Source organism: Marmota marmota, unplaced genomic scaffold, assembly GCF_001458135.2.
Source record: "Marmota marmota marmota unplaced genomic scaffold, marMar, whole genome shotgun sequence".
Classification (NCBI taxonomy): domain Eukaryota; kingdom Metazoa; phylum Chordata; class Mammalia; order Rodentia; family Sciuridae; genus Marmota; species Marmota marmota.
The window spans coordinates 4,670,427-4,686,715 of record NW_026000093.1 but is presented as its reverse complement, the minus strand read 5'-3'; the positions used below and the strand labels follow the sequence as shown (position 1 = coordinate 4,686,715).

General features: G+C 37.9%; 1 protein-coding gene and 1 long non-coding RNA gene across 3 annotated transcripts in view; one reads left to right on the top strand and one right to left on the bottom strand.

The window, feature by feature from the left end:
• Positions 1-16,289, top strand: part of Pxdnl (peroxidasin like) — a 488,149-nt gene that overhangs the window by 144,934 nt on the left and 326,926 nt on the right. For both annotated transcript variants that reach the window (XM_048782891.1, XM_048782890.1), the window contains exon 2: positions 11,970-12,041. In XM_048782891.1, the coding sequence (XP_048638848.1) occupies positions 11,970-12,041 (72 nt within the window). The remainder of the gene's footprint in view (positions 1-11,969; positions 12,042-16,289) is intronic.
• Positions 1,933-16,289, bottom strand: part of LOC125610546 — a 33,923-nt gene continuing 19,566 nt past the window's right edge. The window contains exon 3 of the long non-coding RNA XR_007340531.1: positions 1,933-3,562. This is a non-coding gene — a long non-coding RNA (uncharacterized LOC125610546). The remainder of the gene's footprint in view (positions 3,563-16,289) is intronic.

The following is a 16,289-nucleotide window of genomic DNA, read 5'->3' as shown; positions in this document are numbered from 1 at the left end:
ACATGTAATATAACTACATGCTAGAGGCCAGGCCACTAGTACAAATGGATTTAGAAAAAGCAGCCCCTGCCTTCCATCTGTTTTTAGGAAGAGGAAATGGTACTTTCAAAGAGTTCTACTGAAAATATCCCTTACCTCTGAGAGTCACATTGTTGGCATATTGATTTTGATTTGCTCACTTATTCTACAATGTAGTGAGGTCATAGACATTTATTTAGTGTCTGTGGCTCTTCAGATAAGATATATATTTTCTTCTTGGACGATCCCAAATCCCTCTCTTCTTCCTTCCTTCCTTCCATTCATCCATCTATCCATCTTTTGTGAGTAAGTGTGTGTTAATCACTGTTGTATGCAAAAACATTTAAAATTTTGTTGACTTTCTGTCCAGGTAACATTTCTAAAGTTGATCTCACTGTAGAATAAATTATAGTACAAAAATACTGTCATAGGAAACTATACATAAAAAGTAGCAGATTGATTAAAACAATAAAAGAAAGAAGGCAACCATTTTTTTCTGTAATGTGAATGCACTTTGTGTGGTTTTCGCTGTGGGTATTTAGTAAAGCAAAAGTAAGGGGTGGGGGAAAATCATTCTGTTTTTTAAGAAATGGTGTATTTCCTCAGAACTATAAAAACGTAGTGTATTTCTTCTTTTGTCTCTTAGTGGCCATGCTTAGTGCCTGGTACCCAAGCTGGGAGCCCTAGTGCATGGTGCTTATAGAATAGCAGCCAATGCAGGGGCAGCCACACTGGGTCACAGTCAAGCTTTCTTGTCAGGTTAAAGGCTTTATAAAAGGCATCATCACTGAGCAGAATTTTTGAAGGTGAGTGGATATTTCTAGCATAGAATGGGGGGAGTAATTCTAAAAAAAAAAAAGGACAGTAGATAAGACATGAAAGTATGCATTGAAAACAAAGGGTGTCACAACTGTTGACTGGTGTAAGGAAGGGACGTGGAGGAAGTTAGGATGGGTTTCACACACCACATAAGCAGCTCTGATTGGGCTCTCTTAGCAATAGAGTGTCATGGGAGGATTTAAAAATAAACCAACAAAGCAAAATTATTTGCTTTCCTAAAGAAAGCTCTCACAGCTGTATGCCAGAGGGATGAGGGGCATAGGTTAGCCAGTTCCGTGGTGACGATGTGGGCATAGGACCTGTCAGGGGAAGGTGCAGGGGACGTAGAGGTTGCCTTGGCTATATGGGCTCAGGAGGAGGGAGTAGCTCCCAGGTTTCTGATTTTGTGTCTAAGTGGATAATAGGAAAATGGGAAAGAGGAGGATTTTTCTGGACTTTGGGAGAAATTGAGGTACCTTGTATGGTGCCTCATCTATTAGATCAAATGGATGAATGAACATCAGGCATGAAAGATGTGGTAAATATGTCAATCTAAAAAAAATACAAAAATTCTCCAAAAATACTTTAGTTAATTTGTGACTAGCAGAATATTGGAATAGCAGACACTGCAATGGGAATACTCAAACCATAGTAAACTGTGTGTATATTCAAATTGATTGAAGCAAGGGAAATTTGTTAAGGCAAAAATGAGGAGGATTGCATCAGATATTTTGTGACAACAATCCTTGGCCACAGTGATTAATAATAGGAGTCATGTTCTTCTGAGGTTGCATAGATAGTTGCTGGGCAATTGTTCTCACAGAAGTAATGTGCGTCTAAGGTTGTGGTGGCTTTTGTGCATATTTGTGGTCCTGCCAGTCTTTTGTGATAGTTAATATCAGGCAATCACACATGAGAACCTTTCCTTTATAACCTCTCAACTTCATTTATTATTGGTTAGGCTTGACAAAAGTAACTCCATTTTGGTTCTAGGAGAATGGTAGAATTTTGTTATGTTTACCTATGTACATGAATGTATGAATCTCTCCCTTCATTGTATGCACATATATATAGGTATGTATGTATAGATACACACACACACATACATACATTTATACTACCTTAGAATTCTTGAAATACTTTTTATTCACTTTTATATAGTTACTTGAAAGTCAAAAAATTTCTTATGAAGGTCAAGGAAGGAGAGAAAGGGGCCCAAGGCAGAGACTGAAGGATAGTAACATTGTAGAGATAGTCCTAAGAACATGATTTAGAAAAGAAATTGGAAATAGACTGTTTATAGAGACAGCAGAAGAGCAAGAGGAACTTGAGGAGGAAGGCAGCAAAATACCACCGAAAGGACAAGCACAATAACCACCAGATTCACTGAGTGTCTATCCAGAGTGGACATGCAACCTAGACCAGGGCCACGTGCATGAGGCAGGAAAGGAGGAAGCTGGCTTGCAATGTGTTGAAGAAGGAATGCAACTGAAGTGTGAGATGTGGAAATTGACTTATCTTAAAAATAAGTTTAGGAACTGTTTTTTTTTTTTCAGTTGTTTTTATTGGAACACAGATAATGTCATAAAAGATAAACCAAAAATATATTAAATAATTTACTAAAATTTTGTTGGATGAAGATATGTTTCCCAAAAAAGGATATAGCATAGCTGACAAAGTTTAGACTATTGCAAAATCTAATGTCTCTGTTCCCTTGTGTAACTCCAGGAATGAAGTGGTGAATGTATAGACAGATGATTCCCAGCAGTTGGCAAACAGGATACATTTCCCAACACTTGGGTAGGTCTGGTGCCTGACACTCAGGCACTGAACTTCAAGTGACAGTGACCTGCTCTGTTAGTCTCATTTCTGTTAACTGGGTGTTTCTTTTCTTTCTCACAATTGATTTTGAATTGGAAGAAAGTATATTTTGAATTTTCATCAGACAGCATGGTTTTGCTAACGTGTTTTTTTTCCCCTTTACTTATATAACTGTATGTTGCTGAACTGAAACTTGTTCTGTATTTGCTTTAGATTTCTAGTATTTCCTTTTTTGATTTCCAGTATTTTTAATTTTTTCCAGTTACAAATCATAGGTGGTTCATTCTATTTTTATTGTTCTTATTATTTTGGTTTAATACTCAGGATCGACAGTAATGCTAGGGATACAAATTTTCCATTGTGTACATAAAGGTAGTGAGACAACCTCTCTGATTAGGCAGAGATACGGTAACTAGACGATGACAATGTAGTATTTAAAATGTTCTAATAGCAGAATATATGTTGATACTCGCAATGTTTTGACTACTGGTACACATTAGACACACTATCCCATCAACTTTGCATGCCTTAGGACATTTAATACTGAGTTTCATTATCCTAGTTTTATGATGAGGAGCCTCTGAGACAGTCACACAGCTGGGAGTGGCCAAGTGTGACACAATCAAGTATGTGTCCCCGGCTCTGAAGTCTGCTTTTCTAACCACTATGCTACACTGCCTGTCATTTCAAAGGCCTGAGGGGAGCACAGGGGAATTTCCAGAGAGTGGCTGATGGGGACTGCTTCTCTGTGCAACTGAAGGATGGATGTGGAGGCTCATCAATAGCATTCCAGTAGTTTTGAACATCAGGAAGCACCCAAACAGATGGTGTCCTAGCTCTTCTTTCTTCTGATCTTCTTTAAGCATGCTCTCAAGGTTTTGTGGCATCTTTTACACCTCGATCCCTGTGAGAGAAGCAGAAGAAAGGAAATGGCCTTCTAGGAGAAGAACAACGTGTGTACACATGTAGGGCTGTAAAACAGTGTGGCTAGGGACTGATGAAAAGTTCCACCTGATGGGGCTGGGAGAGAACCAGGGAATGCCAGGGTATGGAGTTGAATAAGAGCTATGCAAACTGGCTCAGCTCTATTCATAACAGGGGCATCAGGGGATCTAGGAGGACATCTCATGCCCGACAAGCCCCAGATCACCAGATAAATGGTCAAAGACCAGATGGTGGGGTGATGTTTCTGACTCCCCCAGAACAAAGTAGCAATCTAGTGATAGGAAACAGGAAGGACAATCAGGATAAATATAGGACAAGATAAGAATATAACCAAGTCCGATCTCAGTGACTCTGTAAGATTCTTTCTACTTTCAGACGATGTTTATTGGGTCACGTGCAAATAGGCCTGCCTTGTCTAGTGGGATTGCTGATGCTGATACTGACCTGTCCTCCCTCCCAGGCATAGGAGCATTCTGAAGAGCCACACAGAAACCCAGAGAGAGCATACAAGAGTGAAAACTATTGCATAGTAGAATACTGAACCTGATACTATGGATTATGTTAAATAATTACTTTCAAAGGCTAAATATTATTATTTTGAAAAACATTTTCAGAAGGAATGACAAAGTTAGGAATGTCTTAACATTCAACAGGCTATGGCACTTTGGTTTTATATGAAAATCCACTTAGAGCATCTTATTACCAAATAAAAGACACGATTTGGTATAATATGATGTTTCATTACCTTTAAGTGAAGCTTTGTTATTGGCTCCTATTTTCACATGCAATGGATGGTGACTCATAGTCAGTCTGTGGCCTCACACTGTGACATTCAGGACAAATTAAGCCACCTCATCTCCCTTGAAATCATTTCTCTGACTTGGAAGACAACTACCATTTAGTGACACCTGCTGGAAGGACCAAATATGCAGAGGATGAAAATATCTGGAACAGACCGTCAAGGTTTTTGCAGTTTGCTCTGGGTTTCCACGAACAGGTATATTGTCCAGAATTATAACACTCTTTTTACATTAAGATCCTTCGAGTTACGTGAATAATGCAGCTGTATCCTTGCATTAAGTACTGACTTACCTTGGACAGGTTAATATCTTCCATTAACTGTGTCACTATTAGCTCCTTTGTGGAAACAAATAATGTTAATTTTAACCAGGTAATCCATGAAAGAGAAAGGATTTAGCACGGAGCTCTCTCTGTTCTGCCTGAGAACAGCAGGAATTTTCTTTTACATAATGAGGTGGAAAGTGTGTTCATGTGAGGATCAGGAGACATGTTTTCGGAAGCAGCCTCTGGACCTCAGTGGCTGATGGTGAATGTACTTGTCATCCTGAGATTTCAGTTTTCTCACAGTGTGTTGGAGGTCAGGTGGGAGGCAGGGCCTGCTTTGTGAGCAGACGTCCTAGAGGGTTGTTCTCCGCGGCCACTTGGTTTACTTTTAGGGAAATGAGATATTCTGGGTCTTAGTTTTTCAGCTCTAAAATCAGCATACTAACACTTGCCTTGAAACAGTAGTGTTCATTTTCAGCTTGGCTGGATATGCGAGTTTGTTGTAGTTCTCTCCCCTCCCCTTGACTTTTTTTCTTCCTTTTCCATATGTAAAATCAGAGGTTGGAGGAACTGGACTGTAAACTGGTTTCTTTTTAAAAAGTTCAGGCCTATGGATTTGGTTCAGTGGTAGAGCATGCACTTAGTATGCATGAGGCTCTGGGTTCCACAAATAAATAAATAAAAATAACAAAATGTTCAAGTTTTTTAAGTTTATAAAAGTATCGGTCCTCTTTTGTTTTTGTTTTTAAAGAAAAAGCTGGGTGTGGTAGCTCACACCTGTAAATCAGCAGCTCAGAAGACTGAGGCAGGAGGATTGAAAGTTCAAAGCCAGCCTTAGCAACTTAACGAGGCCTTAAGCAACTTAATGAAATCGTGTCTCTAAATAAAATATTTATAAAAAGGGCTTGGGGATGTGGCTCAGTGGTTAAACCTCTCTTGATCCAATCCCCAGTACCAAAAATAAAATAAAATGGAAAAGAAAAAAAACAAAACTAGGACATTAAAGACAAGTACATCCTTTTAGATTTTATGTGTGTATGTGTGTGTGTGTGTGTGTGTGTGTGTGTGTGTGTTGTCTATTATCTTCTAATTTTAACTCTCTGGGGCACCTGACCGTGCTCAGTGCTTTAAGACCCATAAAGTAATCGATTCCCTGATCCCAGGGATTTTGTGAACAAGCACTCAGCAGAGAGAGCCTCAGTTCTGCTTAATCTAATCCACAAGCTTGAGAGGGGATGAAATGGTTTCTAAAAAATAGTGTGGATCTGGGAGGGGAATTTCATTGAGGAGAAAAATGAAAAAGCTCGATGATGGAAGAACAGTTGTAAAGTTGTTCTAGTATCATCTTTGAAACCTTTATAATATTCTTATGTTTGTAAAAGCACTTTAGCCATTGTTGTAGATATGTAGCTAAACATCAATATGTACAAAAACAGAAAAAAAAATAAGTTAGCCCACAACCATATGTACCAAACCAACCCTGGCAAAGTTCCCACAGGGTCTGGCTTCCTTTCTTGGACTCCTACGGGGTTGGCTCTGTGTAGACTTGGTTAGAACAATGACTACATACCAGGGACCAGGTTGTGTGTGTGTGTGTGTGTGTGTGTGTGTGTGTGTGTACATGCAGGCAGAGAGATTTAAGCCAACAGACCTACGTACACAGAGGAGCTGATGTTGCAGTTCAAGTTCAAGATTACTCTGGAGTCAGAATTTCCTTGCAGGACCTCAGTCTTTTTCTTTCAAGGCTTTCAACTGATTGTTTAAAGCCCATTCCCATTATAGAGGGTAATCTGCTTCATTCAAAGTCAGTTTATTTGAATGTTAATAACATCGAGAGGAAAGCAACACAAAAACACAAAACCTTTGGCACAGTGGCTAGATGGGTATTTGCCCCAAACTGGGTACAAAGGGTACCGTGGCACAGCATATAGGGACTATGCAATGAGAAAGCAGGACAGCAGCTGAGGGAGGGGACAGCAGTGGGTCATGGGGATCATTGAGAGCTAGGTCAGAGTGACCACCTGAGGGCTGGACTAAGGCAGCAGTTTACCTCGTGCTCTGAAGCCAGTGATGACCCTGTGGCTGCCAGGAGTGTGCAGATGTGAGCTCCTTACAAATGAAAGGATGACCCCTGCTCTCGGGAGTCATCTATGCCCTTTGAAGAGTTCATGGAGTGAAGCAAATGGCGTACATTTCTTTCCACAATTGTGTGTTTTTGCCATTACAGTGACTTAATCGTATCCCCACCTTCAACAGGAATGCTTTCGGCTCAAGAATGAATCTGCTTGATCTTTATTTCATGAAGATAGGCTTTCTGCCTGAATGACCATTTCTCGGTTGTATGAGAAACAACTAGCAAATGCAAACAGAGAAACAGCCTGTTAAGACAGGTGCTGAGTGCTCCAGTTTATTTGTTTTGCTCTTTCAGTACCAGATTTTTTTTTTCTAAAATGGCCAGTATTTTATTCCAAACAAACCTGAGACTGTCTTTAACCCTGGACATTATTAGGAGGTTTGCAGCATGGTAGGACCAGCTCTGTGGACTGGGTATGAGAGATTGACTTGTCATTTTTTCTTCTTAGAGAAATTATGCATCGGGTCCCAGACCAGGTCCAGCTAGCAAATATTCTAAGGGGATCACAGTCCTCTTACAACTGAAACTGGACTGCACCATCCATGCCACACATATCATTGAATGTAATCTTAAAAATGGCTTCTGCAATTGTTGGGTGAATTAGTTCCAGACAATCGTATATATATATATATATTTTTTTTTGTACATTAAATGTCAGTTTATTTAGTGTAAACATAAAATGTGGTCTAAATGTTACGCTAAAAGGTGGCATTTATAAAACATGCTAAGAACCTCAGGATCTAGACAAGGCCAGGACCTCTCTCTCTTTGTATCTTGCTCTGGACATTTTTGCCCATGAATGGCTTGTGGATTCCTATAGCCCTGTCTGGCATGCACTGTTACTGAAAGGGACCACATGGCATGAACTTGAGCTGCACTAATTCCTTTGGGGATAGTCCACCTACTCTCTATCCATGTTTCTTTTTAACTCCCAGTCTGTTATAAGGAATCATTTAAAATCCTTTTAGCCGGAGAATCTTCTGGTTTGAGTTCAAGCTAAAAACCTATCTCTTATTGGTTAGAGACACTGATTCCAAATTACTTACTATGAAGAACACATAATATTTCCTTCTCAGTTTTTTTCAATTTGGATTGGAGGAGGGGAGGGGAGACAGGCAAACACATCATCTAATTTTTGTTTTACCATTCCAAATAAACTCTCTGGTTTCACTGGCACTCTGAGTTCCGGTGAAAAATGGGTGGAATGAAGCTTGTATTATCATGAATATTCAACAATATTATATCTATAGAAATTGAAGCAATTGTGAAGGATATATAATAATTCAAATTTCACTCTGCATTAGGTCAGATTTCCAATGCTATACCTAAATACCTGAGGGTATTTTGGCTCATATTACAAGGTTGAAAGGTTTATTTTGGCTCACTGTTTCAGTCCATGATTGCTTGGCCTTGTGGCTGTGGGCCTGTGGGAAGCAGAACATCATGGTGGGGGAGTGCACAGTGGGGCAAAGCTGCTCACTTCATGGCAGCCAGGAAGTAAAGAGAGAAAGAGGAAGGAGCTGGGGTCCCAATATCACCTTTAAGAACAGGCCCCCATGATCTAACTTGCTTTCATCAGGCCCCACCTCTTGACTATTCCATCACCATTGGTGACCAAGCCTTTCATATAAGTACCTTTGGGGGACAGGTAAGGTCCTAACTATAGCAGAACCTAAATGTGTAATGAGTGAAAATGTAATACTAAACTTTAGGCTAAGGGAAGTTTTATGGAAACAACACATTTTGTATAAGTCAAATTGCTAGTGACGTAGCTTGATCAAGAGAGAGGCAATCTGTCTGGGAAAAATAAATCGCATTCTGGGGTAAAATTTACACAGAAATCAGCACGATGCAAATTTTATGGTCATTTGAATTCAGATGATCTAATTTGGGGTTTAATAATATAAGAATGAATTTACCCTCTTATAGGTAACAAATTATACAATGCCCTGTATATTTTAAAATGAAATAGTTAAAACTATGAGGGGAGGCCTTTCCCTAGAATTCCAGTTTACTGCACTTGACTGTAAAATTTTGTGTGACAGAATATTGCCAGTTAAAGAAGACAAGTATTAACATATTCATTGGGTGCATTTGAATACGCCTTATTGGAATTTATGGGAAACAAAATATCCGTGTTTCTAACTTTGCTTCTCAGGCAGAGATTCCCTCAGTGCACATCAGAGGTGAGAAGAGGTCATGGCCACAGTTCATGGACCATGCTTCTCACAGTCCACTGAACAACCCTTGGGATCACAGAGACCTCACTACAGCACGACTTTACAAAGATATTTTGTATTTGTGTCAGGGCAACTTATTTTTGCACACTTGTGAAGAAGTACAAGTAAGGAATTCTGATAATAGGAATAACACTTTGACTTTCATATCAATCCAGTGGCAAGTTTAAATTTATAATTTGGTGATTAGTTCAAGCATGGTTTTGCATTATTTTCAATTAATTAAATTACTGTTATAATGTATTCAGATGAGAATACATTTGCAATTGACATCATGTTGTAAAATGGAAGATATGCACACCCTATGCTAACAATCTCAGTTTTGAATATATGCCATAGAGAAAGATTTTTTTTTATATGCACCAGGAGATATGCATGCTTGCTTTGTTGCACTGTTGCTTTTAAACAGTGTTGCAAAAATCAGGGAAAAATCAGAATGTCTGACCCTATGAGAACATACAAAGGTATAGTGGTCCATCTGCATTGTGAAGTACTATCAAGTATTTAGGAATAAACATTCGGGCTTTCGTGCGAAGACAAGGAATAATAAAGAAATGATATAGTGAGAAGGGAGAAGGGAAACGTTGACAACCATGTAAAGTTAGATGAATTTTTTTGTAAATTTAAATCCACTTAATATTTTATACTTACCCACATATTATATTTTCATATTTATATATGCATATATTTGTTATGGTTTGAATATGAATTGTCTGCCCCAAAGCTCATATTTAAAAAGCATGATCCCCAATGCAATGAGGTTCAGAGGTGGGGCTTTTAAGTAATGATTATAGCATGAGAGTTATAACCTCATCTGTTACAGCTCATTTAATGGATTAATAATTTGAATGGACTACAGGGTGGTAACTCTAGGCAGATACTGCAGAAAGTAGGGCACTGGGGTTGTGGCCTTGGGGATAATATCTATCCTTGGTCTGCTGTTCCCTTCTTTTTCTCTGCTTTCTGGTTGCTATGAGCTAAGAATCTTTCCTTCTCCACACTCTTCTACTATAATGTTCTGCCTCACCTCAGTCCAAGATCAATGGAGTCAGTTGACCACGGACTGAATCTTTCAAAATGTGGTCCCCAAATAAACATTGCCTCTTTTTAATTGTTCTTGTGAGGTATTTTGTTTATAGTGACAAAAATCTAACATATTTTATCTTATTATTATGATTTAGATATGAGATGTCCCCCCAAAACTCATGTGTGAGACAATGTAAAAAAGCTTAAGGGTAAAATGATTGGGTTATGAGAGCCTTAACTTAATCAGTATTTTGATCCACTTGAATGGATTAACTGTGTGGTAACTGCAGACAGTCTTTACTTCCTTGTGCCATGTTCTGAGTTGTTTTTTTTTTTTTTTTTCCACCACATTCTTCCACATTTTTCTGCCATTATGTCCTGCCACACCTTGGGCCTGGAGGAATGGAATTGGCCAAGTATGCACTGAGACTCTGAAACTCTGAACACCAGAGAAGCTTTTCCTCCTCTAAAACGGTTCTTATTGCATCTTTTGGCCACAGCAGCAAAAGGCTGATTGAGACCTTTTTATATGCATATGTATATATATTTGGAGAGAGGTGTCTAACTTACAAATGCCTTGTATTTGGAGAGGGGAGGCCGACATATTTCATGTAACAGCCATATCAACACTCACAAGGTCCCCAACTTGCCTTGCATGGTCTTGTATTTCCCAAGGAAGAAACAATGCATGTAGAGAGAAACCACCCTCAGCTGGTTGGCCTCTGTCACCCTAATCACAGCAGGCAGAGGCACATGACTGACATTTCCACCATAATCAGTGGAATTAGGGCAGGTGGTTCTCTCACTGACAGAAGGGTCCAGGCAGACCAGTAATGAGGCTCATCATATGAGTATGATATTTGTGTGTTCCTTACAGATACTCTATGCTCTAGTGTTGTAATAATTCACTTGTTAATCCTCCCTGGAGCATCCATGCTCAGTTACAAAGACCATGCTCTGCTTATCTTCGTATTCCAGTACTGAACAGGTGGCACCTAAGTGACACTTGAAAATTCTTAGGCTGACTAAAGCAGTGTTTTCATTGCTGAACAAAAATACTGGTATGGAGAATTAATTACCTCTCAAACTACAGCCATGTGTCAGTTATTGATGGGGGTATATTCTAAGAAATGTGCCATTAGGTAATTTTGTTGTGGGGTGAATATTGCAGTGGGTGCTTAAACGAAGGCAGCTGTAATGTCCGTAGGTGACAGAGTCATATGTATATTCTGTCATCAGCTGAAATGTTGTCATGCTGTTTCTGTAATTATCCTGTTGACTTACTTTCAAATTCCTTAGAAGACCATTGTATTGGGCTGGAGGTGTAGCTTAGTGGTAGAGCACATGCCTAGCATATGTGAGGCCCTGGGTTCCATCCTCAGCACCTCATAAAAATAAATAAATAAAATGGGGGTATTGTGTCCAACTACAACTAAAAAATAAACTATATATAATGAAGGCCATTGTATTCCTGGGCTATGTAGAAAAATTAACTAATTAATAACTGACTAAATTCAATCAACAGTGCTCTGTTGAGTTGATATGTGATCTTTAATATATGAATGTTATTTACCAAACCAAATATAGTCAATTTGCATATTTCTGTATATAGTATATATTTTAGCATCAAATATTATCTAAAGCAAATGGCATTCTGCATCTTGACAGGTCTCTAATGACATTTTTTCTGACATTTTTGAACTAGCATAGAGCACCAGATATGAATAATCTGGTGTAAACAATGTACATATCTGATGATTAATGGGTGATGTGCACTAATCTTGTTTTAATTGTGTTTAAATTTAGTGCTGTATGTTTGGTTATAAAAAGAAATAGACTTCTAGAAATAATGACAGAATAGAAGTCAACATATTGTAATTTTCTTCCCCTTTTTATGTTCCTAGAGACTTGAGGTTTAACAGAATAAGAGAAATTCCAGGGAGTGCCTTCAAGAAACTCAAGAATCTGAACACTCTGTGAGTACTTATTGCTAATCTGTGGGGTTCCTAAAATTACGACCTACTTGGTTTGCAATTTACCATGAAAAGTCATTTTAAAAATAAAGAACAGTCTATAGAAGAATGAAATCTAGTTAGGGGACTTGTAACCAGCAAAATTCAGTTGCTTTTTTCCACAGCCAATATTTTTCTTTACTTCTGAACTTGGAAGATATTCCTCTTTATCTGTTATTTATGTTTAACTTGCTTAGAAAAGTTTCTCAAAATGAAGAAACTGAGAGAAAGAGTGATTATATACCTTGTCTGTGGGTCCCCTGGCAAAAAAGCCATAGAATGGAATTAAGACTCATGACTTCCTGAGTCCAAAGCCCATTCTCTCTCCAGTATACTGCTGTATTTTATTTGCAATATCACAAGACCCCTATAAAATCACATAGAAGAGAAAAATGACAATTTTATGGCTAAGCACTGATAAAAATTTCCAGCATTTAAAAACTTACATTTTATTTATGGAACAGCTATCCGTTATCTCTTTTGTATTTAGCAGTTTGTGGGCTTTGGATTCAGACTCAAATGTACCTGAATCTACTGTGCTGTAGCTGATAGTCTGTCCTTGTGGAGTAGTCAGTAAACAAAACCCCAACTGTGTGGTGGCGGGATTGTAAATTAGTACAAACATTTAATCAATAAAAGAGTTTCCTCAAAAGACTAGGCATGGAGCCACCATCAGACCTAACTATATCAATCCTCAGTATTTCATCCAAAAGAATTAAAGTCACTATACTATAGAAATATAGGTATACCCACATATATAACAGCATAATTCACAATAGTCAAGTTATGGAGCCAGCCTTATTGTCTGTTAACAGATGAATAGAATAAGAAAATGTGTTGTATATACACAATGGATAAAAAAGAACAAAATTATGTCATTTGTAGGAAAATGGATGGAACTTGAGAGCATTATGTTAAGCAAAATAAGCCAAACTCAGAAAGTCAAGAGTCATATAATTTCTCTCATATATGGAAGACAGAAAAAGAAAAAGGTAGGGCAGTATCTCATAAACATAAAAGGGGGACCAGTAAAGGAAAGGGTTAGGGTTAGGGTTAGGGGAAGGGAGGAAAAGAGGGAAAGGGGAGGTACTGGGAATGAAAATGGTCAAATTGTATTATGTTCATGTATGAATTTGCCATGATGAATCTCACTATTCTGTATATATAACACACCAATAAAAGTTTTTAATAAGCCAAGTCATAGTACATAACTAATTTTAAAAAAATATGGTAAATGGAGTGCTTTGAACAATGATGACAGGAGGCTTAAAAGTATTAAGAGTGCTCAGTGTTTAAAATCATTGATTTTAACCCCCAGAGAGAATATACTAAAAGTTAAGAATATCCAGTGTGGCTAATCCTGTCGCGACCCCTCGCCGGCAAGGGAAAACACGACACAGGATTCTTCTTTCAGCAGTTTATTCAGGCCTTGATTCAAGTATCATCTTCTAGTGACCCCCCGCCGAGCGCCCAAGCACAGCCTAATAAAGCCTCCCGCATACCAATCTTAAGCTGCCACGTGGACCTTTCTCATAGGATGGGAAGGGATTGCGTGCCAATTCTCCATATTAGGAGTTGTTTGTCACAGGCCACAGTGGAAGCCGGCGCCATCTTCTAATGGCGGCCACGGTCTAATTAGAACGGCTCACCACATAATCCCATGTGAGTTCATTTGTCTTCTTGTCATAATATTCTCATAACAGAGTTAGCAATCTTATCAACATGGTTCGACTTCTCACCATATTCTGGCCAACTTATCCTTTCTAACTTTAGAGCTGAGATCATGACTTTACTTGTATTTTTCCTAACTGGTTCCTTTCCAATAAAAGATGCCTGTATATACATATTTTATCATCATGTCTTCGGTTGGGAGGATATAAGAGTATAACAAAGTAGGGACTGCAGGATATATATATATATATATATATATATATTTTTTTTAACAAGCAAGCAATTCTTGAACATTATGCACAAAAGTTTAAAAGTTTCTTGGAGTGCTTGTGGACATGTTTCTCCCTCTTTAGCAGAGATCTGATTTAGTGCCTCTTGGGGGACAGCATGATTGAAGCCTTCTACCACTGTCTACTGAAACATGTAGATGATAAATAAGTATCATATTTATTTATGAAATTGCTAATATTACCAAAGTTTATTAATAATGTTATTTAATCTCTTCATTTGAGATAGTTGACACTTAAAAATATTTTTTTTCTGAGAATAACAAAAAACTGATGATTTCTATTGCAGTTAGGCTATTGTGGAATTATAATGTGTAACATTAGTGATTAGTGAATAATCCAACTCTTCATTTGGAAGAAACTATGCTTATAATTAATTTTTGCTTAACTATTTTAATTCCAAAACCATAATAAAATGATTTAGTAATTAGTGTGAATGAAAAACCTTGTTTTCTGCTAGTTGTTTTACACACATTATCTCCATTTTCTGCTACTATGTTCTGTGGTAGGTGTTATTATTTATAAAGAGATGAAGAGACTGAGGCTCATGACTAATGTAATTTACCCAAGTTCATCTAACTCAAGGGGCAGGCAGTGGTCACCCATAGTTTGATCAGTGAACTTTTGGACTGTGTAGTTTGTGGTGACAGAATTCAGGAAAGCTATTTCCTTGGAGTAATTGATGGTAGATCACCTAAATAGTAAAGTGTATGTGTATGTGTGTGTGTGTGTGTGTAAGTGAGAGAAGGAAGGATGGGGGGAGGAGAGGAAGTTCGAGGTGGGAGGAATTGTTCTCTTCAGAAAATGAGCTAAGAAATGAGACATTGAAAATTCCCGAAACTCCAGTTAAGAGAAGACCCAAGGGTCTTTACTAACTTATTGTAAGGGAAAAAGTAAATATGGGTCAAAATTTTAAAAATAGAGTGAAACATTTCATGTAAGAATATGAAAAAATCTTCACCATATGGCTCTGATACCAATATAGCAATATTAAGTGTTCCCATGTTTCTGGGCTGCCTTTGTACCACATTGCATAGATGTTCCTTTGTTCTCGTGTGGTTTAAAACAAATGCCAACCACATTGGTCCTGTGTTATAAAAGGGAAGGTTTTCCTCAGGAACAGTTGGCATTTTGTATTAAACCCAGAGCTTGTTAAGAGGTTTATTAAAAAAAAAACCCTGGAAATGTTATGTATTATCAAAGTCTATGAATGAACTACAGGGTAAGCTCAAGGATCTGTTAACTAAACACTCTAGATTTTGCCCCCAAAGTGCAGACAAGTGAGACCTGGCAGAACTTGGTGACTCACCATGATGTGTCTGCCTTCCAGTTTCTGGGTGAAACTGATAAGAGTAATATGGTTGGGAAGCAGACTGGAATTTCATGGTGGACCATTCAATTATGTTTATGAAAAAGATGCTTTCTGGCCCAAGGTAGTCCAAGTTCACGTTGAATGTTTTCTGCCACAGATGTGGAAATAACTAAGGGTAAGAGATCCTGGTTTCTTTTGGTGGGCAATAATATTTGAAACCAGAATCTGAATCATTAAATATGTAACTGTATACACACACATACACACACTCACACACACAATCATGTATTTATATTGATGCCTCCAGATCAATTCTAATGTCACATGGTTTTTCTCCCTCTAATTTTTCCCCCCATTCCATATTCACATCTTTTTGGAATCCGACAGTAGAATGTATTTACTTATTTAGTATTTTATAGAATGCTCAAAATAGTTTCAGAACTATTTTACACCAAGCATGACATCACAACAAGTGTACTAAATTAAGTGGAAAATAGCTGTGCGAGTCTTGTTTTCTTGTGTGTCAGGGAGAATGCAGTCAAAATGCTGTATTTAAATTACTCAAATTAATCTTTTCATTCCTCTGAGTTTATCTATTTGCTACATAATTAGATTTGTTTTCCTTTACATTGATTTTCAGGATTTGTTTTTATCTTGTTTGATACATGGTTCGTCCTCCATTTCCATTAATTCTGTATCTCTGGATTCCACCAATCATGGATCAAAACTATTTGGACAAACAAATCACATTTGTACTGAACATGAACAGACTGTTTTTTCTAATTATGATTGCCTAAACAGTACAGTGTAAGAACTACTTATGGGGCATTTATATTGTATTTGCTATATAAGTAAATTAGAAATGATTTAAAGTCTATAGGAGGATGTACATAGGTTATATGTAAACACGACACAACTTTATATAAGGCACTTATGTAGTAA